This window comes from Apiospora phragmitis, assembly GCF_038363925.1.
Source record: "Apiospora phragmitis strain CBS 135458 chromosome Unknown utg000011l:1.0-3236445.0:1.0-3240683.0, whole genome shotgun sequence".
Taxonomy (NCBI): Eukaryota; Fungi; Ascomycota; class Sordariomycetes; order Amphisphaeriales; family Apiosporaceae; genus Apiospora; species Apiospora phragmitis.
In genome coordinates this window covers 468,745-494,575 of record NW_027117411.1, presented here as the reverse complement: position 1 = coordinate 494,575, position 25,831 = coordinate 468,745, and the positions used below count along the sequence as shown (strand labels likewise).

At 53.1% G+C, this 25,831-nt stretch overlaps 6 protein-coding genes across 6 annotated transcripts; 3 read left to right on the top strand and 3 right to left on the bottom strand.

Annotated features, from left to right (window-relative positions):
• Window positions 1-71: 71 nt before the first annotated feature.
• On the top strand, window positions 72-2,220 carry PG994_012980 (uncharacterized protein; the record flags this gene model as incomplete). Its single annotated transcript, XM_066864389.1, has 5 exons — window positions 72-131; window positions 189-797; window positions 852-1,628; window positions 1,667-1,799; window positions 1,886-2,220. The coding sequence occupies 5 exons, from the start codon at window positions 72-74 to the stop codon at window positions 2,218-2,220; spliced, it is 1,914 nt and encodes a 637-aa protein (XP_066709350.1).
• Window positions 2,221-3,071: 851 nt separating this feature from the next.
• Window positions 3,072-6,296, top strand: PG994_012979 (uncharacterized protein; the record flags this gene model as incomplete). Its single annotated transcript, XM_066864388.1, is given in 3 exon segments — window positions 3,072-3,761; window positions 3,773-5,071; window positions 5,082-6,296. The coding sequence occupies 3 exon segments, from the start codon at window positions 3,072-3,074 to the stop codon at window positions 6,294-6,296; spliced, it is 3,204 nt and encodes a 1,067-aa protein (XP_066709349.1).
• Window positions 6,297-6,958: 662 nt separating this feature from the next.
• Window positions 6,959-8,518, bottom strand: PG994_012978 (guanine deaminase; the record flags this gene model as incomplete). Its single annotated transcript, XM_066864387.1, has 2 exons — window positions 6,959-8,163; window positions 8,263-8,518. The coding sequence occupies 2 exons, from the start codon at window positions 8,516-8,518 to the stop codon at window positions 6,959-6,961; spliced, it is 1,461 nt and encodes a 486-aa protein (XP_066709348.1).
• An 850-nt stretch (window positions 8,519-9,368) lies between these two features.
• Window positions 9,369-13,837, bottom strand: PG994_012977 (uncharacterized protein; the record flags this gene model as incomplete). Its single annotated transcript, XM_066864386.1, has 3 exons — window positions 9,369-10,117; window positions 10,176-10,403; window positions 10,516-13,837. 3 exons carry the CDS (start codon window positions 13,835-13,837, stop codon window positions 9,369-9,371), a joined length of 4,299 nt encoding a protein of 1,432 aa, XP_066709347.1.
• Window positions 13,838-13,890: 53 nt separating this feature from the next.
• On the bottom strand, window positions 13,891-15,702 carry PG994_012976 (uncharacterized protein; the record flags this gene model as incomplete). The annotated part of the gene is made up of 1 exon (XM_066864385.1): window positions 13,891-15,702. One exon carries the CDS (start codon window positions 15,700-15,702, stop codon window positions 13,891-13,893), a length of 1,812 nt encoding a protein of 603 aa, XP_066709346.1.
• A 3,890-nt stretch (window positions 15,703-19,592) lies between these two features.
• On the top strand, window positions 19,593-25,328 carry PG994_012975 (fatty acid synthase subunit alpha; the record flags this gene model as incomplete). The annotated part of the gene is made up of 4 exons (XM_066864384.1): window positions 19,593-19,865; window positions 19,913-20,120; window positions 20,183-25,158; window positions 25,218-25,328. 4 exons carry the CDS (start codon window positions 19,593-19,595, stop codon window positions 25,326-25,328), a joined length of 5,568 nt encoding a protein of 1,855 aa, XP_066709345.1.
• Window positions 25,329-25,831: the final 503 nt, after the last annotated feature.

Here is a 25,831-nt window from a genome sequence, read left to right as displayed (position 1 = left end):
CATTTCTTCCAGCTCTCCGAGTCTTGAGCCATACCATCTGAGATCATACCCCTTGCACTGGGAACGTCATCATGAGTTATCATCATAACCAAGATGGCCATGAGCCGGAAGAGGATGATATTGACGAGGATGTGAGTCTTTCATCTCCCACATCCTTGCCTTGAAAAGACGGACTGACGCAATTGCAGGTTTACAAGTCCCAGAAAGATGCGCTGCTATTTGCCATTGATGTTAGCAAGACTATGATGAAGGCACCGCCCCCCTCAGATGACAAGAAGGCCGACACGGACAGTGGCCTGACTGCCGCTCTTAAATGTGCCTACCAAATCATGCAGCAGCGAATCATCTCCAATCCCAAAGATATGATGGGGATTCTTCTTTTCAATACGGAAAAGACCAAGTCCATGGACGAGGAAGAAGACCGCGGCAGCTGGGGCTATCCGCACTGTTACGTATACGTACCGCTCGATGTTCCGGCTGCTGATGATGTGAAGAAGCTGAAGAGTCTCGTAGAGGACGGCGAAGACTCCGAAGAGGTCTTGGTCCCATCCAAGGAGCCAATCAATATCAAGGACGTCCTATTTTGTGCCAATCAGATCTTCGCAACCAAGGCACCTAACTTTGGTTCCCGGAGAGTCTTCATCATTACCGACAATGATAACCCTCACATGGATGACAAAAAAGTGAACGAGGCTGCCGCGGTACGCGCCAAAGACTTGTACGATCTGGGTGTGTTTATCACTCTCTTCCCAATTGGTCATCAGGATAGCACGTTCGACCTCAGCAAGTTTTGGAATGTAAGCGCTCCCATCCATGGCGAAGAATAATGACGGTTATTGATTTCTTCTTAGGATATTATATTTAAGGACCCAATGGCCGAACTCACCGACCCGGAGACGGTCTTAGAGTCCAAGTCTGGCAATGATGGCTTGACTCTCCTCAAATCACTGATCAAGAACATCGACGCCAAGAAGACACCAAAGCGTGCTTACTTCTCGAACATGCCCTTTGAGATTGGGCCAGGTCTTACCATATCTGTCAAGGGCTACAACCTGTTTCAAAGGCAGGTACCTGCAAGGAACTGCTACGTCTGGTTAGATGGCGAGAAGGCCCAGATTGCTGTCGGCGAGACAGCGCGAACTGAGAAAGGTAGCATACGCGACGTCGAAAAGGGGGAAATCAAGAAGGCGTACAAATTCGGGGGCGAGTACGTCTACTTCAGCCCAGAGGAGCAGGCCGAAGTCAAAAAGTTTGGCGAGAAAACCATTAGGATCATCGGTTTCAAAGATCGGTCTCTGCTCAAATTCTGGATGGCCATCAAGAAATCCATCTTCATCTATCCCAGCGAGGAAGGCTATGTAGGCTCGACGCGTGTGTTTTCGGCGCTATGGAAGAAGCTGCTCAAGTCCAAGAAGGTTGGCATTGCATGGCATATTGCGCGTACGAATGCGAACCCTCAGCTTGTTGCCATTATCCCTTCAAGAACCCAGTCGGACGAAAAGTCGGGAACTCCGTATCTTCCTGCGGGCCTATGGCTCTATCCCTTTCCATTCGCCGATGACGTTCGGGCTGGACCCGAACTGAAGGTAGTGCGAACTACGAATGAACTAACAGACAAGATGAACAAGGTTACGGGGCAATTGCAGATGCCCCAGGATTATACGAGCCTCATAGATATCCCAACCCAGCTCTGCAATGGCACTACAAGATTTTGCAAGCCTTAGCTCTGGAGGAGGAAGTCCCAGAGAAAGCAGACGACGCTACTCTGCCCAAGAATAAGGCCATCAGCAAGCGGGCGGGTGAGTTACACGAATCTTGCGCTCGAATACATCCCTAGTGTGGGTTTCTTTGCAGAACGTATACTGACATGTGTTGTCTTCTACAGGAGGTTACCTTCAGGAGTGGGCAGAGGTAGCCAATGAAGCATTGGCTAAGCACCAGGAGGAAAAGGCCGTCAAGCGGGAGCCTGATGGCGAGGATGATGATGAACCTCGCCCGAAGAAGAGAACAAAGACAGCGACAGCCAGTAAGAAGAATGACGAGGAGGGCGGCTCAACCACGACTGATGCAGCCTTGAAGAAGCTGGTCAACTCGGGTGATATCTCCAAGATGAAGGTTACTGAACTCAAAGAGGTCCTGGCAGCTCGCAGCCTGGAAACGAAGGGACGAAAGGCTGACTTGGTCGATCGGCTGGAACAATGGGTTGAGGAAAACATGTAAGATCAGGCCGATATTGTACGAGAGAGGCCGTAGTATGCAAGGCGTTCCGGGATTGTCACATTTAATTGCTGTCTTCTCTATGAGTCGTCCGGGGGCGATACTACATACATGTAGCTATTACTGCAAGGCAGCTGAATATTGACATACATGGCTCTGCCTGAGGCAAGCCAAATCTGTCCTCGGTCTGGTCTACAACTCACAGTGCACTCGTATTCCAGAACTGGGGGAGGAGCAAGCAGCGGTCATCCCATTTGCAGCCAGAGTGGGACATTGGATCTTCCACACCTAATAAATACCCTTGCTAAATTTCAACGTATTCATGTATTTGGTAACCTACCTGTATCCAATGAGTGAGAGACTCGGTCGCTTCATGTTGGTTTTCCTCCATGTTTATGTTCTGGTGGAGGCTCCACCGAATTGGCACTTGGTGTGCAGTGCAGTGCAGTGCAGTACAGATAATCAACAAAACTGAGAAAGGGCAAGTGACAATCCGACCACATCCAAAACACCTACTTCTCAGGTATTCGTACTTTCCTAAGGCAACTTAGGTTATTAACTGCCACCCATCAAATTAGGTACAGAACTTGACAATACATACTTTACCAACTTTGTTCTCATTCAAGTGGGTGAAGTTTACACCAACAACGACGCCAATACCTGATAATTGCACAGGCACAACGGAGAGACGCACGGACCCCGACCCTCGCATCTGCAAGAAAAGCTACTCCACCAAACTTATTCGAGTTATCCGTCATCACGGCTATCTAGGTCACTTCAATCCGGGGCGCGTAGAACGATCGCGACACGCGTCTTTCAACTTCCATGCTGTCTCATCGGCTACATTCGCTAACATGGAGGCTCTTTTGAGCAGCATTGGGCAGTCTGTCAGGGCTGACAGCAACAGCAACAATAACGCCTACAACACAATTGAGGACGTCTGCCACTCGCTGGCCAGCTACGTCGCGCGGCGTACCGACACACGCGCCGAACACATCTCGACAACCTTCGAAATCCGACAAAATGCGGTTTTCGATGTTGTCGTCGAGCCCGAAGTCGCTGAGGGCGAAGATCCGGTGCATCACTTGCAGCCGCCAATGACTCGAAGTGTCAACGCATCCGATACTATCATGAACCAACCCACCGATGACCCAGCCCTGCAACGCATGGTTGTAAAACACATAATACGAGCTATTGGCGAGGTTGACGGAAGCTCCTGGAATGTGCGCCAGGTGGTGAGAGGTGCACAGGGCTGGGACTTTACCTACCAGTGCAAGAACTCCCTGCAGGCGTGGAATCGCCAGAATGCTAAGAGCCCAGGAAGGCTACCCATTGCTGCTTGGAGCAGCCTAAGCGGGCAAGACCCCGTCAATATGAGTCGTCCTGCCTTCGACTGTCGCGGCAGTGTATCCGTCATGTTCTCGAGAACTAGCAGGGCAATAATTATCAAGTACGAGCATACACCCCTACACAAGACCGTGGCCGAATTGGCCGATCTTCTTGCCCCGACGGTGCCTCCTCCGCCTGTTCCCAACGGTAATCACGTTGGAAATAGGTCAACCAAGGCGAAACGGCCGCCGCCTGCCGCAGGCGAGGAAGGTGCGCCGAAGAAAAAAAGAGGAAGAGCAAGGCTGCAGATACCACAGTGGCTGATGAAGCCGCCCCCGAGGGTACGAATACACCTGCTCAAAACACATCGAACCCGGGGAAAGTTTCTACGATTGCTGCGGCTGCGGCGGCGGCGGCGGCACCATTCCTGAACATTCCTGCTGCAGAAGCCGCGAGGCGGAGGGAGCTGGCGGTCGGAATGCTATCAGGAAAGGGGATTGACCCCTCGACACTTTCTGAAGAACAGATGAATATCTTCTCGAACCAGGCACCTCATCTGCAGGAGCTCTCTCTTGAAATGCTCGCCAAGTACGGCGCAGAGCGTCTGAGGATCGTGCACCCTGATGAGAAAGACCAACCAGCTGCTTCAACAAACAGTACCCCAGCTCAAGGTACTCCGGATGTAGCTGCTGCTTCCGCATCGGCGCCCGCTACGGTTCCGCCTGGCGACACAGAGACACCCACTAAGAAGACAAAGCCGCGCAAGAAGAAGTCAGATGCCGCAGTTGAGAGTGCGGATGGCACCGCGGCGGCTTCCCGGGCTGTTGAGCCTGGAGAAAATGGTGGAATGGAAACGACAACCATGACACTGAAGCCACCGAATCAGAGAAGAACTCGTGGAACCTGCGACACTTGCAAGAATCGGAAAGTGAAATGCACAAAAGAGCACCCGGTTTGCTCTGTTTGCCAGGAGGCAGGCGAGACCTGTGTATACTTGCCTCCGCGCCCACGGAGAAAATCGGAGAAACCAGCAGAGAAGTCAGCGGAGAGGTCAGCAGACAATGTTGACCCCGACGGGGATGTTCGAGCTGAAGAGGAGGACGATGCTGGGGAACCAGAACAGATGGAACAACCGGAGCAGGTTGAGCCACCACAGAATGTGCAGCCAGTACAGATCACGCCAGTACCGGTGCCCAGGCCAATGCAATCATTCCAGCAAGATGCTCCAGCTGCTCCAGCTCCAGTCATAGATCCGGACAATGATGAGTTCATACCGGATCCCAACATCTTGTCAGGCCCGATTGAACAACCACAGCCCGCCGCACCTCAGTCGATGAATACTAATTATTATGCGTCAAATAGCGGCGTGACTTACTCCGATGCAGATAGTTCAGAAGCCGCACGGCATGCCCACCAGGCCATGGCTAACCTGACATTCCCATCTTCACAGTTCCAGAAAGATACATCACAAGCGTCTCCATCTCTCTTTCCCTTCTGCAACTCAACCCAGCCAGCCGCCGCCGGCGTACTCTCAGCCTCCACCTGTTGCCCAATCCCAACCTGCTCGACAGAGTTCTCGAAACACAAACAGACGCAGCCTCCCCACGGGCCCCGGCACTCAGCACCAGCGCACCGACTCTGGGAATACAGCTGCAAACATGGGTCGTTCGCCAGGTTGGAACAATGCCTCGCATTCGCCAGCTGTAATTGCGCAAGACACAACCAGATCACCGACCTTCTCGCAAGCGCAGGCTGCGAAGCAACGGCCCAAGTCGCGCAAGTCTGGATATGAAGCCCAGCCCCAGGCCCATGCTCATCCAAGCCCGGATACCATGCAAGCTGCCGTGACGCTCTCAGAGACGGCATCGCAGCAGCCAACTCCTCACGTATCCGCGGTAACGAGGTCTCCATATCAGACGACCAGCAAGCCGACTGCAAGGGCGCAGTCACGACAGGGACATAGATCACAGACCAATACCCCGGTTACGCAGAACCCTGTCCCGCCACCGCAGATTCCCACATCTTACAACGCCCCATCAAGCGCTTATGGCCACAGTAACGCCTCGACCACGGCTCCTGGCTACGATACGTATGGTCGTTATAATGCGAGCAATACTCAGTATCCCAATACTACTGCAGCCGGCGATGCTACTGCACAGAGCTCCTACGAACCTGCTTCGTATCAAACGCAGTCCGCGTCCACAGCAGCGAATTCGTATACGACACCAGCGTATGATTATTCGAGGGGCAGTGGCACTGCCGATGCCAATACCTCTACCAATGATACAAGCAACTATGGCACTACGAACAGTAGCAGCTCTAGCCAGTGGACGTCTACCCAAGCTAGAGGCTCCCGGTCAGACGCCACGCATTCTTACAGTATGCCGAATGCGCCAGCAGCACCGACGAGTCCATATGGAACGCGTTCAGCTGCCCGGCAGGCCTCTCAAGCTGCTTACAATCAGTCCCAGCAGCCAGGGTACAACTCCTATCAATCCCAGGGCGCAAATCAGGCACAACAAAGCCAGAACAACCAGACTTGGTACGGCTTCCCAGCGGCAAGCGCAAACACATCGAATCACGGCGGTTACAACAGTAACACGGCAAATACAACTTACGGCTCCACGAGCGGTTCTACTCATGCTGGAGCGTACTCAAGCCATCGTCCAAACATACCTGGTTATGGATCCAGCTATGGAGAGGAACCGTTGATATTTGATTTGCTGAGCCGCGGCCACACTGGCAACTAGGCTTCGGTTGCACAACATCCGTCAGGAGAGACGGTCTGACAATTATGTACGAAGATATACACAACGATGCAGGCCTTTGCAAGGAAGGAATGTGAGACAGAAAACACAAAAGTGGCGCTGTATTTTACCATTGCTACACATGCGTAGGACATGTGCAGAAGGGCGGTGGGACTAGAGGGAGGACATAAGCTCCTTATGCTTTAAGTATTCTTGCGCGATGATTTGTAGTATTATACCCTAGCAAGCTGGAGATGCCTAGCTCGACGAGATGGAAGGACTAGGTGAAAGAAGTCATAGATAGTAGCCATGTTGTCGATGAAGTTGAGAGCCTAATTCATTGACAGTTCCATAAAGCTTCTCCTATCGCATCATGGCATGCAATAGTACTAGTTTGTGCAAGGGATCTAAGTAAGCCTTGCTGTCCGTGCAGGTGCCTTCTATGGTGATGAGACCCTGTAGCCTGGCAGGTATCTATCTCTACCTCTATTCTCCATGATATGATTCCCAGGCAGAAAAGGAAAAGGAATTGTGCCCTTTAAGTCCGCGTAGCATATCGTGGCATCGTCCCACCTTTCTTTAGACTCCCCTTTCTCATCTACTTTCCCTGTAAAACAAAATGTATTCTTCCGTCGTGCCCATCTTCAGGCCATGTCGATTATTTATTACGACGAAGCCGACGAGGCACGTTGATGCACCAGCCGTCCCTTGACCCAGACCATCTTGGTATTCCGGTCGTCGCCGTTGTACACCCACTTGGCGATGCGCTCGTCCCATTTCTCCCAGCCGAAGATGTCCACATTGCCGCCATCGTCGACAACATCACCACTCTTCTTTTCCATATCGATGTCGGCGGCGTCATGGTCGTCGACCATGTTCAGCCCGATCAGCTGCGCGTCCCACTCCATGCCCACCTCGAACCCGCCGACCTTGCGATCGAGCCCGAGCACGGCCGCGCCACCGCGCGTGGCGAGGTGCAGGACTTCCTCAACGCTCAGCGTGGCGCGCGAGGCATCGCCCTGCGCGTTGTACGGCATGGCGAGGTGGCGCGACACGAGGCAGGCGAGGCGCGCGGCCTCGAGCACGCTGGCGGAGTAGCCGCCGCTGACGTCGGTGCCGAGGCCGACGGCGACGCCGCGGTCCAGCAGCCAGCGCACGCGGCACTCGCCGCTCGTCAGGGCCGAGTTGGAGCAGGGGCAGTGGGCGACTTTCGCTCCGCGTTTCTTGATGAGGGCCGCCTCGGCCTCGCTCAGGTGCACGGCGTGCGCGAGCACGGTGCGGGGCGTCAGCAGGCCGAAGCCGTCGTAGACGGAGGCGTAGTCGGCGGCGTCGGGAAAGAGCTCGCAGACGAGGGCGATCTCGCCGACGTTTTCCGAGAGGTGCGTCTGGACGCGGAGGTCCTCCTCCGAGGCGAGGCGGCCCAGCGCCGCCATGGTCTCGGGGGTGCAGGCGGGCGCGAAGCGCGGCGTGAGGATGGGCGCGACGATGTCGCCCTGCGGGTCGATGCGGCGCATGTGGTCGATGGTCTCCTGGGTGCGGGCCAGGACGGCGTCGGGCCCGCCCTCGTCGATGTAGTAGTCGGGCGCGAGGCGGTCCATGCAGACGCGGCCGACGAAGGCGCGCTGGCCAGCGGCGAGGCAGAGGTCTGCCAGTAGGTTGGTGGCGGCCACGTCGATGGTGGCGTAGTAGGCGGCGGCGGTGGTGCCGTGCGACAGGGTGCGGCGGACCACCTGGCCGTAGACGCGGCGGGCCCGGGTAGAGGCGGCCAGGGACGCCTCCATAGGGAAGGTGTACTTATTGAGCCAGTCCAGCAGGGTCGAGTTGCCGAAGATGCCGGCATTGGGATACTGCGGAGCATGTATGTGCGTATCTGGCGGTGTATTCCTGTCAGCGGTCATTTTGCATCGTCTTCTGGGTAGGCACAAGAGAGCACATCAGTACTCAGGCACCCGCATCGCATCTCTCTTACCTACAAAGCCCGGGAAGAAGAACTGTCCCTCTTCGCAGGCCCGTACCTCCACGTCGGCTGCTCCCCAGCCCAATTTCGGATACAGCATCTCTGCGGCTTTCCCCTGATCGCAGCATTGCGGCTCGATGGCCACGATCTTGCCCGACTTATCAATGGCAACAGCCGCATCGTGCAGATAGTCTAGTTGATTGAGCGATTTACTGTGGATGAATGTGCCCACGAAGAGCTGGTTCTTGTGCAGCGTGGGCGGCGCCATATCTTGCATCAACTCTGTGACGGAGGGGAAAAAAGGCCACCTCCCCCTTTTTGGAACCGGTTTAAGGAGATGTGGGTTTGGAGAGGTAAGAAGTCGAAGTCGGGCGTTGGTAGAATAGCCGACCGAAAAATAATTGATGGCAAGTTCAACTTATGGACACGCAGGAATCAAGTGAAGCAGCTGTGGTCTATCTCGAGACCCCCCCCAATATCAGATTCCAGGCAGTGTCGGTGGTAAACAAGTGGGTTGACGATGTCGTTGTCCTTTCTTTAATACTTAAGTATAAGAGCGGCTGAGCGGGGGGTTGTTGGAAACTGGGGCCAATGAGCAACGGGGACAAGACCCGAAAGATAGCCAGCTGTCTTATCTTCCAGCGCTGTGGTTTGGTTTGGTTTGGTTTGGTTCCTGCATTGGCTCAGTGCTTTGTTTGCTGCACGTCTCAAGTAACCGGCACTTGGCACCCTCCGCGTTTGCTACGTCGCCTACTGTAACCACTAACTAGTTCCATTCCAGGTCACACCTACTGCAAGCGTCGGCCGCTGCCGCCCACCGTCTGCCATTCCTACAGCCACTACAAACCCACTGCAGACTGTACTGTACGTAACACGAATTATTCATCAAAATGTTCTATTAGGCGACGCCATTGCGCCACTCTCTTTGGGTAGTCTACTGAAATCAAGTACTTGTGCTGCAAGTAGCAATGGCCTTGCCATCCTCTCCCTTCCCGAAATGCCAGCAAGCGCCCAAACGTCTATATACATATACATACGCAGTCGTCATTTCTCCCTCGTCCTCTAATCGACACATTCCAATCGTCATTCATCCATAATATATAGTTGCCCTAGCCAACCTAGGCCTCAGCATCCTCCTGCCCATCGAGGCCCTTGACCGCGTTGTCATCCTGGTACGAGTCCCACTTCTGCAGGATCGCCTTGATGTTGGGAGAGCTGGTCAAGGCGTACACGTTCTCAAAGTACTCCTTGGTGAGCTCGAACGGACGAGCCGTCACGTTGGGAATGTACTTGCCAATCAGCTTCGCCGGATCAATGCTAGTCTTCTTAATCTGCGTGTTGAGGAAGCTTCGGAAAGGCTTCACTCCCGACCGTAAGAATGTCGAGTGGAACGGCACGTCGATCCCGCGGAGCGGAATCGTTGCGAACCCTCTCTCGAGCTCCAGCGGCTTGGGCTTGGCATCCGTCTGCTGTGCGCACCCGGAGATGATCTCCACCAGATGCTGCTTGACCTCCTCAGGGCTCAAGCTCTTCTTGAGGTCCACAATGTCGATCTTCTGGATCTTGAGGTAGTTCATCACCGCGCCAAGCGTGTCGAGAGCCCGCAGATCACCGGCACAAACGTACTGCATGTTCGCAATGTTGTAGTTGACAATCTCAAGAAGCCAGCCCGTCTTCTCCGCAATGTTGCCCACAACAAAGCGCAGGGCCTCCTCGTCAAACGACTTGGAGATGCGGCTAGGGTTGACGGCGCACATCGAATAGTTGGAGCGACCGTCGGCGTCACGCTCCACAGCCACCTGCATGGTCAAGCCTCGGTAGAAAACGACCGACACCAGAGACTCAATCGGCATCACATCAGCAAGTGCTGCGAGGGCAGAGTACTCGCCCAACGAGTGTCCGGCAAAGGTACTGTCGCGGGGAACAAGTCCCCTTAGCCTTCATGTCTTCAAAGCTGGCCTTCTCCATCAATGTGAGAGCAGGCTGGGTGAATTGTGTGGCAGAGAGTAGACCCTGTGGTGACCGGTAGGTGTAAGACGTGGTCTTATCCGAGATCTCTTTGAAGATCTTCTCCGACTTGGTGCTGCCATCTTGGGCGACCGTCTCGAACTTCATATCCATGTACTTCTGACGGATGGCCTTGCCCTTGGGCCCTCCGAAATGTACGGTAAACTCCTTGGGTTATTTCGGACAATGTGGGTAATAGAGAAGCCTGAATCAAAATTAGAATAAGACCACAAGACGAAAGCATCGGGCCCGACTTACCATAGTTGTCCAAAAGATACTTGTCGGCTCTGTCCCATACCTCCTTGGCGACAGGACTGCTGTCGTACAACTCCATACCCATACCCTGTTCCTGAGAGCCCTGGCCAGTGAAGACGTAAGCCGTCACGGGTTGTTCAACCTCGGCTTCACCGAGGAGAACCTTCTCCTCAGTCTCCTTGTTGCTGGCCTCGACCTTGATGATCTTACGACCACCAATCATGGCCACATGCTGCAGCTTCACCTCGATATCATCGTTGGGAAGCACCATACCAACAAGAGAGGCATGGAAGCTGCGTACTCGGCCAACATTGTTCTCGGCAGCCCAGGTTTCGACCAAACTGCGCACAGATGCACTCGAGTACATTCCATGGGTGATGGTTCCCGGTAGGTTGGCGTAGCTGGAGAAGACGCGGGACACGTGGATAGGGTTGTAGTCCCCGGAAACTTTGGCGTAGGTCTCGTTCGAAGCAGGGGCCTTAAGTTGCAGAGGTGTCTTGCCACTCAATGGAATGGGGTTCTCAAAGTGCACAGGCTGCTCGATCGACGATCCATGACGTTCGAGGTAGTCAATCACCGGGTTACCATGCGACTCGCCTGCCACATATTCAACGCAAGCCACCTGGTCGATCTGCTTGCTGGGACGCTCGAGAAGGACCTGGCCCCGGGTTTCGACACTGCTGAAGACGGTCTTATTCTTGAACTTGATAAGACTCTGAAGACGGAAGACAAGAGTCTTGCCAACAAGATCTTCATTGTCTTCAAAGACAAACCACTCCTTCGACTTGAGAACAGCAACATCCTTGGCCGTAGCAAGATGGACTTGCATCGGAGTCTCAATCTTGCGCTGGAACGTGTTCTCGAAATCAGTGTAGGCACCGCGGTAGAGGAACTGCGAAGTCACTTCCATGACGGACTCACCATCACGGGTGATGGTACCGCAAACCTCGACCATCTTGCCAGAATCCTGGTTAATGATGGCATTGACCTGCGCAGTTGTGCTGACGGTATCGCCCTTCTTGAGAGGCTCGGCACCAGGCATCATGCGGAAGCCGTTGGAAAGATGGACAAGCTTGAGGAGGTCTCCATCAATCTTGCGAGGGAAGATAGGCTTAGTGATGGCCTTCCATCCAACAACGATGGCGAAGTCCATGGGGGCATAGACAACCTTACCAGGACGATCGACGAAAGCCTCACCCGTGTTGCCAACAGCGTGCACAAAGTCATTGATGTCCTGGCTTGTGATAGTCGTGCTTCCGCCATCGAACTTACTGGTGACGGGGGCATCGAGGTCAAGCTTGTCCTCGCCGAACCATGCACGCCAGTAGAACTCCTTGATGCGGTCGTTGCGGTCATCCATGTATTCACGGATAGGTGCGTACCCGGCATCAGGGTGGTAGGTGAAGCGCAGAGGCAGAGCAACTGGCTTTCCAAGAGCAGTTGTGTCCTTGATCATGTTGACCAAGATCTTATTCTTGCCATCGAACTTGACCTCAATGGCGTCGACGTATTGATTGTGTCTGGGCTGCTCCTTCACAACAATGGAGGTCTTGCTAGGGTTGTTCGGGTACAAAATCTCAACGAAGAGGCCGCGAACAGGAGCGAAGATGCGCCTCATCGGGTTGGTCTGATACTTTTGGCCTTGAACCAAAACCTCTGACATGAAGAGAGCGTGGCGCCAGGAGCGTTTCGGTCCAGCCAGAAGAGTCAGCCAGGCATCCAAGGACGGCAAGGCGGCAGTGGGAGAGTTGGAAAGACGATATGTGTTTTTGTTGTCGTCGTAGGAGACAGTCAAGCCCTCAATGTCCAAAGGAATGTCGGCATCAATCAGCTTGCCACCGAAGTATTCGATGGTCGGGATGGTCTCGGGCTTGCCTTGGTAAAGGTCCCTAGTGAGGCTGGCGATGTGGGCATTGTGGATACCATCCAGAATGTCCTTGATCGGTTCATCGACAACGGTTGAGAATTTGGCAGCAGTCGGTCCCTGGAGAATACATGTTCGGCCGACATCCTGATCGATGACGGCGTCAAGGTCCTCGGATTGCCACAGCGAATCCTTCTTGAAGAAGAATTCGAAGTTCTCATCCAATGCAGGCACAAAAGTCGTAGGCTTCTGGCCTTGTCGCTGGCACAGCATGAGGAAATGCTGTACATCCTGAGCATTGATGATCTGAGTCTCGGCCTCTGGGTATCTGGCGAGGATTCCGTCAATTGTCTCAAAAGGTTGCTTGAGATCGGAGTATTTCTGCAACATTGACATCTGTCCGGGCGAGGAAGTGAAGCGCTCTTCGACTCTGTGGATGAAATCGCCAACCAGCTTCATGTAAGAATGGTCAATCCAGCGAGACTGATGCTTCACGTAAAGCAACGCCACCAATCTCCGTACGACTTCAGCGTATGTCATGTCCTCCAAGTCAACAGTCTGGCCTGCTGAGTTCTGGCCAAACCATACCTTCTGGCAATCGTCGTTGAGCCTCTTGATGATGTATTCACGATTCTTCTTAAGCTCCGCGACTCGCTTTTCCTTGGGTAGGCTGAAGATCTTCTGGTCCATTTCCGCCCAGAATCTGACTCCGCGGGTAGCAAGTTTGTGGATAGGCTCACCCATTTCTGATCGAACCGTAATCACACCACCAGCTGGGCCCTTGTAGGTTTTCTCCCACTGATCATCATCAAGACCTGGCGCATCAATGATGGCTTGCTTGGCGGCCTTGCTGGTGTGGGCTTCCTTGGCAACCATCATGCGGCTGCCGAACAAGCAACCATCGAATGGCATAGGTGGATATCCGTACTTCTTGGACCATTGTCCAGTGATGTAGGGGTAAGTGTCCTCAGCACCACCAAAACCACTTCCAGCGACGAGGATAATGTTGTCGTAGCGACGGATCCGTCCGTACATCTGGAGAATTGGTGTGTGGAAGTCTTCGAACGAGTGATGGCCACCACCGCGTCCTCCTGTCCATTGAAGTACAACAGGGAAGGTAGGGTTGGCTTTGGCAATGTTGATGACATTCTGGATTGCTTCCATTGATCCGGGTTTGAAAGCGATGTGCTTCAAGCCAAGCGTGTCAATGTACTCCTGGGCAACCTCAAGCGAGGGAACACCGGCGCCGATTGTCAGTCCCTCAATGGGAATACCATCAGCTCTGAGGCGGCCAATGAGGGGGATTTGCCAACCCATAGCGCGAGGATTCACGTAAATCAGGTTGACGGTGATTCCCCTTCCGGCGGGAATGGCTTTTTCAATCTTCGCAAATGCCTCGGTCATCATTTTGGCGTTGAAGTAGCCACCACCGGCCAGTTCAATCTGGTAACCAGCATTCATCGTAGCAGCGACAAAGTCCCAAGGGACAGTCGTCGGCGTCATACCAGAGACCATCAGGGGGGAAGGCCGAGGAGACGGCTCATCTTGGTGTCGACGAAGGTTTGGCCCGTGGAGGATCTGATCAGCCTGGGGCCATATTCCTTAACCCAATCGGCGGCATACACAATGGCATTTTCCTCATCACGATCAAACAGCTCAGGCTTGTATCCAACCTCAGGAATCGTTCCGCTCAAGCTGCCAGCGAGAATGACTCTCACACCAGTGCCTTCTTTGTTACGGCTGGTGAGGATTCCAAGGCCGGAAATACCTCCAGGGCCGAAGTCCAAGATGTGAGTGGCACCTGGGAAAACAGTGGCCGTCTCCCAGTTCACGGGATCACGGGTGATCATTCGAATCAAAGAAGGAACAATATCACCTTGTACCTCCTCCCGCAGATCCTTGCCGGTACATGTATTGAACACGGGAATGCCAAGAGACTTGGAATCGATCTCAATGTTCTTGAGGTCCTCATCAATCAGCTTGGTGGCGTTGGCGAGGTACTGGCTGTGGAAAGGGGCCGTGATAGGAAGGAAGCGGTTCACAAAGCGAATCTTTCGTTCTGTGTGAGGGATTCGGTTCTGATCGAGGCCAGTGGGAGCCTTAACCTTGCGGAGTTGTAGGTTAAGACCGTACAGAGAGATTGGAGGTCCGGTCACGACCATGTTACGCGGGCTGTTGATGAGGGAGATAGAAATGTGCCTGTCTTCGGGCAGGTACTGGTTGGTAGCGTCAATGTGCTTCTGCACTTCGCTTTGAGGAAGATCACGGATGCTAAGCATGGGCGTAGGCTCGCCCTCGCCATTCTCATCCGAGTCTTGCAGCACCTTCGGGGTAAGGGAGGTTCGAGGGAAGACCTGCTGGCTGCGAGCCCCAATCCAGAAGAGGATTGTCAGAGCATCCTTGGCGACCTTATCATATGATTCCCAGTCGCTAGCAGCGGCAGTGGCAGCAGCCACTACTATGCCCTGCGAATGACCAGTGGCACCGCTGAAGCGATCTCGTAGAATACCCGGGTGAAGACCAAGACCCTTTCCTAAGACCATGTAGTGACAAAGCTGGACCAAACCAATCAATGGTAGACTGACAGGCGCAGAAATCAGGTAGTCACCGTCCGGTGTCGTGTCGGGGTTATGGAGCCATGTCATAACATCAAGTCCCTTCGCATACAGCTTTTCAGCCTTTGGGTCTCGGGAAAGGGTTTGCAACAGCTCTGCTGACGTTGAGACGAGGTCACCGACAAACGAGGGGTACGTCTCGTACACCTCACGCAGCTCGTCGAAGTACTCGACAATGTTACCCTGACCACCAAAGATGTTGTACAGCTTGGCTTCCTCCTCATCGGCTGCTCTCATGATAGCCGAATCATGTGGCCGAATAGCTCTGTTCGCTGTCGAACGGGCAGCGTAGTAGCATCGCACAACAGCAATCTGCTTCTCTGGAATGCCGGGGAGAGTTCTGGCCAAAGCGTGAACATCGTTGCTTCGGAGGAAAACTCGCTCAAACTCGTTCAGGGCGAGCTTGAGCACCTCTTCGTACGACCCTTGGCCGTCATCTTCGCCCTCTTCGATCTCATGGGCCACAAAACCCATGTATCTTGCAACGAGCTCGGGTATTGAGGAGGGCTCGTCATCCTGAGCCAGCTCATCTGTTGCAGCGGGTAATGTAGCGGTAAAGCGCTCCTTTAGTTGGTGTGCATAGTAGTGAATGCCGGTCGGTACCAAGAAGGAGGTCTCGAGGGAGCCATGGGTAAGTGTGAGGGGGCGGAGGTTGGAACTGGATCTGGGAGTAGAAACGCCCGTCTGGGGGCCGGTTCCGGTACCGTACATTGTGAAGGACTGTACGGGCTTTCTGGGTGAGAGAGTCGGGCGTTCTTCGAACACACCTATAGAAACGCCAAGTCAGATTTCGTGTCCTGAGCTGCGGAGCACAGAAAGTGAGTACGCCAAAGCAGACTTACTTGTAGAGGTCTCCGTGAACTCAGCCAAGAGCAGGAGGCAGATAGCTTCTCCCAGCAATGGGTAGTATTAAGTAGCTTTGCAATAAGTCAGGCAATAGCGTCCAAACAACCAGCAATTTGATGACGAGAATAGTCTTGCCAATCTACGCAGCGGGCGTAGAGGAGGGGTATTTGGTTCCGTTCTGACGACAATGTGCGTCTTGAAAGGGAAGAAGAATGGAGATCTTCCGAAGACGATGTTTACTTGAAGGAAAGGAAAAGTGGTTGGAGGTCGGAAGGGAAGGATGGGATCAGATCAGTCAAAAGAATGGTGATGGGCGGGTTTCAAAGGTTGCCCGGAGTCAATGATCTGGAAAGAGCAGCAAGAGACGGTTTGCCTATTCCCATCCACACTTCAATTGAGCCAGTTGATTATTGACAGATCCATTCACCAGCAGCAGTAGCAGCACAGGAACCCCATTACCATTTCATTTGATGGAGCAAGTGTCTACTTTTACTGAGCTACACGCCTAGCTACATCCTCCTCTAGTTGGCGAGCATTACCCAATCGCTTTGGTGTGTAGCCCATGCCTGCCTGTCCTTGCTCAACGTATCAACTTTTTTTTTCTCGTCTTGGGGCTGCCGGAGGCTCTCTGCCTCGCCAAAAATTTCGACTTCTTGTTGGGGACTTGTCCCAGACAGGGAAGCTAACCTATGTGCAGCTCTAGCCCAGATCCACGACAGGGGGAGGGGCACGTTGGAGCAGGAGGGTTGCACGGAGGGTTGAAGTATCCGGTACCTGCCCTAGCTACCCCCCAATGGATTGATGCCAATCTCCAGCCAGTAGTCGCGCCCAGTGCTCTTATCCGCCCGCATGGCACCCCACTAGAGCGAAGACCCTGACTACAGCAGTGAACCACGGAAACTCTGTAAGGCCAGACTGGACGACTGGAATCTTTTTTGTTGTTGCCCAAACAAACCACCCGAGCGTTTCGGCGAGTATTGCGCCCGCCCGCCCGCCCGCCGAACTGAAGGTATCAACGGAATCTGGAGTTGGTGATGCACGTACGGGGGTACCTGGCTGGTATCAACGCATGGCACATCCCAAATGCATGATATCAATTTAATGTTCTGCCTCGAGTTCCTAGGATGCAGCCATGTACGTCGTCTGTTACGCCGCAGGGGGCTGTCAGTGCATTGCACCCATGGCAAATGTTCGTTCGTTGGGGCACCATGCAAACAGGTTGCTCGTCATCAATCCCAACTCTCATCAATCTTCTGTGTTTGGGGTTCCAACGATGTGGGTGGATATCCCAGCCTGCCTATAATGCAAAGCCGTATACAGGTACAGTATATGCCACACTCGAAACATGGCGAGAATAGGCCCGCCCATATCTACATGTGAATGGCCGTTGACGACAGTTCCGAAAGTCGAACTTCCATGGTGTCAGGCCACTTTATCCAGGTTAAAAGCAGTGAGTGAACCTTAGCCACCGTCCTTCGGATCGGACGGCGGCTTGAAAGTAAGGTTAAATGAACCACAGCCGGCGAAGAGCTCGCGTACATATACGATATTGAATGTTATACAACAAGAGCAATCGAGATCATTCAATGTCCGGTGCCCAGTGCAGAGTAGACTTGCACCGGCAGTCTTGTAACTAGGTATCATTGCAACAACGGCAAAGCTCAAGTTTACTATATTCTTGTTCTTGTGAGCCCGAAGGATCCCCCTGCGGCTCGAGTGTTGTAATTGAACTAACTGCAATACAGACATTAAAGGATCTCGGGTGTGTGCACCTACCTTGGAGAGCGCGAGCCAAGCTGGTCATGCAGGAGGCACGGATGGGGGTCTTCGGAGGGGTATCCTGTCGATGAGATTAGGTACTTATTATAGAGACACCCCGCATGATAATGCTCAATGATGTCGTAGCCCGCGTCAGATGGTCGTCCACGGAAACTTATCCATGCCTTGAATGCCAACATAACGATGGCGAAGACTTCAACACCCAACGCTGTATTGGACAGACAGATAGCTACATGTACATGTGTATGAATCTGGCTTTACGCCCCTCGTGTCAATCCTCGAGGCTCATTATAAAGAGCTTAATATATTTACTTCGTATAGATTCTATACCCGGTATATAGTATAACTTGACCGTTCTCAATAGCTCTCGAATAGTTCAACCGATTGGTTCGCGTGATCTCTCTGGCTGCTTCAACAACCAATGGCCGCGGGATAATGCCAAAGTAACTGGTACGAAGTCATTGGCAGCAGCATCCACCAGGAGAACGGATGGGACCCGCAAAAGGTCGAGGGATTTGAGTATGAAGGTGGGCCCGACGATAGGGGTCAGACTCGGAGAGAGACGGTGACGGCCTCATTCACTTCGCGATGAGTTGTCAGGAACGCCGCTCCATTTTGACCAAGATACTCGGACTTAACAGGGGTGACTGCATATTGAGACGCGAATCAGAGCATGCAGAGTAAGTACTTAAGTAGTAGTGAATGGAAAGGCCATTTCCTATTGCCAGTCACAGTGCCGTTGTCATTTGGGTCTGTCAAAATTTCGGCCGAAACTCTCTGGGCAGAAGGGGTCTTCAGCTTTCACCAGAACAGAAGCTTGATCAATTGAAATGGATAGATGGGATGAGACTCTGTGGGGGAGGAAGGGGACTTCTTGGAAGACGCTATTCCTACTATGGTTTAGACGAATCAAGTTGGTTGAGAGAGGAAGTGGTGTCACACAAGTGGAGAGTCAATCTAGAAACAGAGGGTTCGATGTTCTTCGTGGTTAACCGTGGCCGATGGGAATCTACAGTCTCGTCCATTGAAGTGTGTCTGCTGCTGCATACTGCAAAATCTGTGAGCGACTTGACCTTTTCAAAGCCGACATACGATCTAGAGCACAGAAGATAGGCAACCTTAGACAATCTGTTAACGGTGAGAAACGAGAAACTGCATTGTAGGGGTCATTATGCATATGCAGGAAAGCCTGCATATTGGACATTGGTAAGTAGTCGCATTGGCTGCTCCAATCTGCTAGGTACTTGCACTTCGGCAGCATTCTCGCAGCAAAACAGGTACCAAGACTAGTGGCCAGACCAGCCAATTTTTTTGCGTGTTCAACATTTGGGAAAACACGCGGATCTTGAAGCTACACCCCTCTAGACGATGCCCATCCCGGCATATCCCCAGTCCCTGTCTACATGTATCCATCCCACTTTGTCTTAGACTGCCTGTCGTAGAAAATCATGGTGTACGGTACGTAGCGGTGCGCTCCTTCCAGTCACTTTTTCTTGAGACCGCAATTCTCGAGTGGGTTTGTCAATTCGAGTGGTGTTATTGATCTGGCAGGGCCTCCATTGCACAATACAGACAGCACGCAAAACCCAAGCCTGCTCATATTCATCCACCTTCCCTTCCCTCTAACGTAGCTCGTCTGGAGTCCTCTCATTCTCCCCAATTACCCTCTGTGCTTGCCTGCCATCCAAGCTCAGCGGTGCTTTCCCATCTTGACTCTTTGTTAATTCAATTGTAATAGTTTCAAGTCGAGGTTAGCCACAGGGACAGCCAAAAACTGTCGACCTCCCGACCTACTACTCTAAACCTTTTCTACATAGCTTCACGCCTGCACGACACTTGCCACGAGACACCATAACAATAGACGAGATACCCCGTGGAGTCTCGCAACACGAGAGCATTCGTCTCTCAAGCTACAGAGAACCCCTCCACTGAGGTTTTCACCCTCTCTCCCACCGAAGCCAGCCACGCCGCCCAAGATGCGTCCCGAAGTTGAGCAAGAGCTTGCTCACACCCTCCTCGTCGAGCTTCTCGCCTACCAGTTCGCTTCGCCAGTGAGATGGATTGAAACACAAGATGTCTTCCTGGCTGAGAAGACGGCTGAGCGGATCGTCGAGGTCGGCCCCGCAGATACCCTTGGAGTGATGGCAAAGCGTACCCTTGCTTCCAAGTACGAGGCATTTGACGCCGCAAAGTCGGTTCAAAGACAGATCCTGTGCTACAACAAGGACGCAAAAGAGGTCTACTACGACGTAGACCCGATTGAGGAGGAGCCGGAGCCTACAGCTGAAAGCTCCAGCTCCAGCGGGGGGGCGCTCCAGCTGCCGCCGCTTCTTCTGCTACACCAGCGGCTGCTGCCCCAGCTCCGGCGAGTGCAGGCCCAGCTGCTTCTGTTCCAGATGCTCCAGTTCAAGCTCTTGAGATTGTTAGAGCCTTAATAGCTCAAAAGCTCAAGAAGCCGTTCCTTGAGATCCCCTTAAGCAAAGCCATCAAGGATCTTGTTAGTGGTAAGTGGCCTCTACAATACGCCAACCAAAGTCTTGCCCCGTCATTGCTAACTTTCAAATAGGCAAGTCAACTCTACAGAACGAAATTCTCGGTGATTTGGGCAAAGAATTCGGCTCAACGCCTGAGAAACCCGAGGATACACCACTCGACGAACTCGGTGCCGTTATGCAGGCGACATTTAATGGCCAGCTTGGCAAGCAGTCCCTAGCTTTGATTGCCCGACTCGTCTCTTCAAAGATGCCGGGAGGCTTCAACATCACAGCTGCTCGCAAATATCTAGAGACACGATGGGGTCTTGGTCCTGGACGACAAGATGGTGCTCTACTATTGGCCATTACTATGGAGCCTTCTGCACGTCTAGGCTCTGAGAACGACGCCAAGGCATTCTTGGACGATGTTGCGCAAAAGTATGCTACCAACGCTGGCATCAGCTTGTCTACTGCCGCAGCGGCCGGCCCAGCTGCCGGAGGTGGTGGCGGCATGATGATGGACCCCGCGGCTATCGACGCTCTTACCAAGGATCAACGTGCACTATTCAAGCAGCAGCTTGAGCTTTTGGCGAGATACCTGAAAATGGATCTCCGCGCCGGCGAAAAGGCTGCACAAGTATCACAAGAGTCCTCGAAGGTTTTGCAGGCCCAGCTCGATCTTTGGTCGGCCGAGCATGGTGACTTCTACGCCGCTGGTATTGAGCCTGTCTTCAGCCCTCTGAAAGCTCGCACATACGACTCTGCGTGGAACTGGGCTCGCCAGGACGCTCTGCACATGTTCTATGACATTATCTTCGGAAGACTCCAGGTTGTTGACCGCGAGATCGTCAGTCAGTGCATCCGCATCATGAGCAAGTCGAATCCCCTGCTGCTTGAGTTTATGCAGTATCACATTGATAATTGCCCTACTGAGCGAGGTGAAACCTACAAACTTGCCAAGGAGCTCGGTCAACAGCTCATTGAGAACTGCAGAGACGTCTTGAACGTCTCTCCCGTTTATAAGGATGTTGCCATTCCCACCGGCCCCCACACCACCGTTGACAACCAAGGCAACATTAAGTACGAGGAAGTTGCCCGACCCAGTTGCCGCAAGCTTGAGCACTATGTTAAGCAGATGGCTGAGGGCGGAAAGCTTACAGAATACGGCAACCGTACGCGGGTTCAACATGACTTCACCCGTCTCGTCAAACTGATCAAGGCCCAGCAAACAATGGCCAAGACAGCACAGGCTGAGATCAAGTCTCTCACCAATAACCTACGCCAGTCCTTGGCAATGAACGAGAGTCAGATCTTACCCAGAGAGAATGGCAAATCTTCTGGCCTGGTCAAGAAGAGCGGTTTGAAGGCAACTACCGCCGCTTCAACCAACAAGGGCAAAACTGAGACCATTCCTTTCCTGCACCTCAAGAGCTTTGATGAGCTTACTGGATGGGAATACGACAGGAAGCTCACCAAGGTTTTCCTGGACTGCTTGGAAGTTGCCGCCAAGGACGGTGTCAGTTATGAGGGCAAATACGTACTTATGACTGGTGCTGGTGCCGGTTCGATTGGCGCCGAAGTCTTGCAAGGGCTCATCAGCGGTGGTGCTAAGGTTATCGTTACCACCAGTCGTTTCTCGCGTGAAGTTACGGAGTACTACCAGGCCATGTACGCAAAGTTCGGTGCTCGAGGCTCTCAGTTGGTCGTTGTGCCTTTCAATCAAGGTAGCAAGCAGGATGTGGAAGCTCTTGTGGAGTACATATACGACACCAAGAAGGGTCTTGGCTGGGATCTTGACTACATTGTCCCCTTCGCCGCCATTTCAGAGCAGGGTCGCCAGATCGACAACATTGACTCCAAATCTGAACTGGCACATCGTATCATGTTGACCAACCTCTTGCGCTTGCTTGGCTGCGTGAAGGCTCAGAAGATCGAGAGGGGCTTCGAAACCCGACCGGCCCAGGTTGTACTGCCTTTGTCGCCAAACCATGGTACATTTGGAAGCGATGGTCTCTATTCCGAGTCCAAGCTTGGCCTTGAGACCCTGTTCAACCGCTGGCGATCTGAGGATTGGGCCAGCTACCTTACTATTTGCGGTGCTGTCATCGGCTGGACTCGCGGTACGGGTCTGATGTCTGGCAACAACGTTGTTGCTGAGAGTGTCGAGCAGGAAGGTGCACGCACTTTCTCCCAGCAGGAAATGGCTTTCAACCTGCTTGGTCTCATATCTCCTCAGATTGTCGATCTCTGCCAGCACCAGCCCGTCTTTGCTGACCTCAACGGCGGTCTTCAATTCCTGAAGAAGCTCAATAAGCTGATGGGCCGGGAGCGCGCCAACATCACTAATACCAGTGAAGTACGACGCGCAGTGACAAAGGAGACGGCCATCGAGAATAAGATCGTCAATGGCGAGGAGAGCGAAGCTCTCTACAAGAAGAAGGTCATTGAGCCACGCGCCAATCTCAAGTTTGACTTCCCGAACCTGCCGGACTGGAAGCAGGATGTGGCTCCCCTCCATGATAAGCTAAAGGGGATGGTCGATCTTGACAAGGTCGTGGTCGTCACCGGTTTCGCTGAGGTTGGCCCATGGGGTAACTCCCGAACCAGATGGGAGATGGAGGCGTACGGAGAATTCTCGCTCGAGGGCTGCGTTGAAATGGCTTGGATTATGGGTCTCATCAAGAACCACAACGGTCCTATCAAGGGCAAACAATACTCAGGCTGGGTTGATGCCAAGTCTGGTGAGCCTGTCGATGACAAGGACATCAAGCAGAAGTACGAGAAGCACATTTTGGAGCACTCTGGTATTCGTGTCATTGAGCCTGAGCTCTTCGATGGATACGACCCCAACAACAAGGAACTCCTTCACGAGGTTATTATCGAGGAGGACCTCGAGCCATTTGAGTCTTCGAAGGAGACTGCTGAAGAGTTCAAGCGCCAGCATGGTGACAAGGCCGAAATCTTCGAGATTCCGGATAGTGGTGAGTACATTGTGCGCATGCGCAAGGGTGCCACACTCTGGATCCCCAAGGCTCTTCGATTTGATCGCCTCGTCGCTGGTCAAATCCCCACCGGCTGGGATGCCAAGAAGTACGGTGTCCCTGAGGACATCATCTCTCAGGTCGATCCCGTCACTCTCTTTGTACTTGTGTCGGTCGCCGAGGCCCTTCTCTCGTCCGGTATCACCGATCCCTACGAATTTAACAAGTATGTCCACACGTCTGAAGTCGGTAACTGCATTGGTTCGGGTATGGGTGGTGCTGGTGCTCTGCGTGGCATGCACCGAGACCGCTTCCTGGATAAGCCTGTCCAGAATGATATTCTCCAGGAGTCCTTCATCAACACCATGTCTGCATGGGTCAACATGTTGTTGCTGTCATCTTCCGGTCCCATCAAGACTCCCGTCGGTGCCTGCGCTACTGCGGTAGAATCGGTCGACATTGGATACGAGACTATCATGGAAGGCAAAGCACGCGTGTGCCTTGTTGGTGGCTTCGATGATTTCGGCGAAGAGGGATCTTACGAATTCGCCAACATGAAGGCAACCAGCAATGCTGTCGATGAGTTTGCCCACGGCCGTACACCCCAAGAGATGTCGCGACCTACTACCACTACCCGTAACGGTTTTATGGAGTCTCAAGGCTCTGGTGTCCAGATCATCATGACTGCCCAGCTCGCCCTTGATATGGGTGTGCCCATCTATGGTATTCTGGCTCTCACAACCACTGCCAGCGACAAGATTGGACGTTCTGTCCCCGCTCCTGGTCAAGGTGTCCTCACCACTGCACGCGAGACGGCTCGTAAATTCCCTTCACCCCTGCTGGATATTGAATACCGTCGTAGACAGATCCAGCAGCGCAAGAACCAGATCCAAGACAGAAAGGAGTGGGAGATGCAGTACATTCAGCAAGAGGTTGAGGCCATGAAGTCCGCAGGCGAGCCATTCGATGAGAAAGAATACCTGGAAAGCCGAGTCCAGCACATCGAGAAAGAAGCCATCCGTGAAGAGAAGGAGGCACTCCGAAGCTTTGGCAACAACTTCTGGAAGCAAGATACGAGCATTGCTCCTCTCCGTGGAGCCTTGGCTACCTGGGGTCTTACCATTGATGACCTCGATGTTGCCTCTTTCCACGGCACCTCCACCAAGGCCAACGACAAGAATGAGTCTTCTGTAATTTGCCAGCAACTTCGACATCTCGGCCGCAAGAAGGGCAATGCCGTTCTTGGCATTTTCCAGAAGTATCTCACTGGTCATCCCAAGGGTGCCGCTGGTGCCTGGATGATGAACGGATGTCTGCAAGTCCTGAATACTGGATTGGTCCCTGGTAACCGCAATGCCGACAATGTCGACCCGATCATGGAGCAGTTCGATTTGATCGTTTACCCAAGCCGCAGCATCCAGACAGACGGTGTCAAGGCTTTCTCCGTCACTTCGTTCGGTTTCGGACAGAAGGGTGCCCAAGCCATTGGTATCCACCCTCGATACCTGTACGCAACCCTTGACGAAGCAACGTACGACGCCTATTGCAAGAAGCTTGCCGCACGCCAGAAGAAGACTTACCGCCACTTCCACAACGGAATGATCAACAACTCGTTGTTCCAGGCCAAGGCCAACGCTCCCTACACCGAAGACCAGCTAAGCTCCGTGCTTCTCAACCCCGAGGCTCGCGTCTCTGAGGACAAGAAGTCTGCCAGTCTAGTATTTGCTGCCGACTTTGCCAAGAAGGCGGCCATTGCTGCGCAGACCTCCGTGTCGAAGAGCACAACGCAGGCTCTTACAGAGACCATGGCCCGTGCGCTTCCGATGAACAAGGGACAGAAACACGGTGTTGATGTTGAGGACATTTCGGCCATCAACATCGACAACGAGACCTTTGTCGAGCGCAACTTCACTAAGCAGGAGATCGCATACTGCCGCAAATCACCCAGCCCGCAAAGCTCCTTTGCCGGTCGCTGGAGTGCAAAGGAGGCTGTGTTCAAGAGCCTAGGTGTTCAAAGCAAGGGTGGTGGTGCAGCTCTGAAGGACATCGAGGTGCTTCCCAATGAGCACGGCGTCCCGACCGTCACTGTAAGTTAACCCATTTGTGTCCCATATTCTGATCTGCCATGCTAACCAACTGTTTGCAGCTGCACGGTGATGCCAAATCTGCCGCCGACAAGGCGGGTGTCAAGGATGTGGTTGTTTCCATTTCCCACACTGACCTGCAAGCGATTGCCGTGTCGGTTGCTTCTTTCTAAGCATCATGGTGTAACGCTTCATGTGAATGTATATATTAGGCTTGACGGCGCGGGTGTTTGTCGATTGGGAACAGGATTTTTTACTTCTCAGTGTCATGTGTAATTACATCCATTACAGAAGATAGACGGGCAATGACATGGTGTGGGAAGGGACAGAGCAGGGGTAGAGGATGGTATTAGAAGCCTGGTAGAGACGTCTACGCTTCAGCATGGCCATTACTCAGATTGTTCAGCAGTCGAATGGCATGTGCCAACAGCAAATATTGAAAGATTTTGACCTGCACGAACACTTACTCGTCGCATCCCTCGACTTCGTGTGTAATGGGGTAGGAGGCCATGCCATCTCCATCACGGGCTCGGCAACCGTGAAGAGACATAGGTCCGCTTTCATCCACCTCTTAGTCAGTGACAGCGGCACTCCCTGTATCTGATCTGGTGAAAGTCTATCTCCAAACTGCCAAAGACCCAACGCTAACGAATGCACCACGGAAAGCTTGATCCAC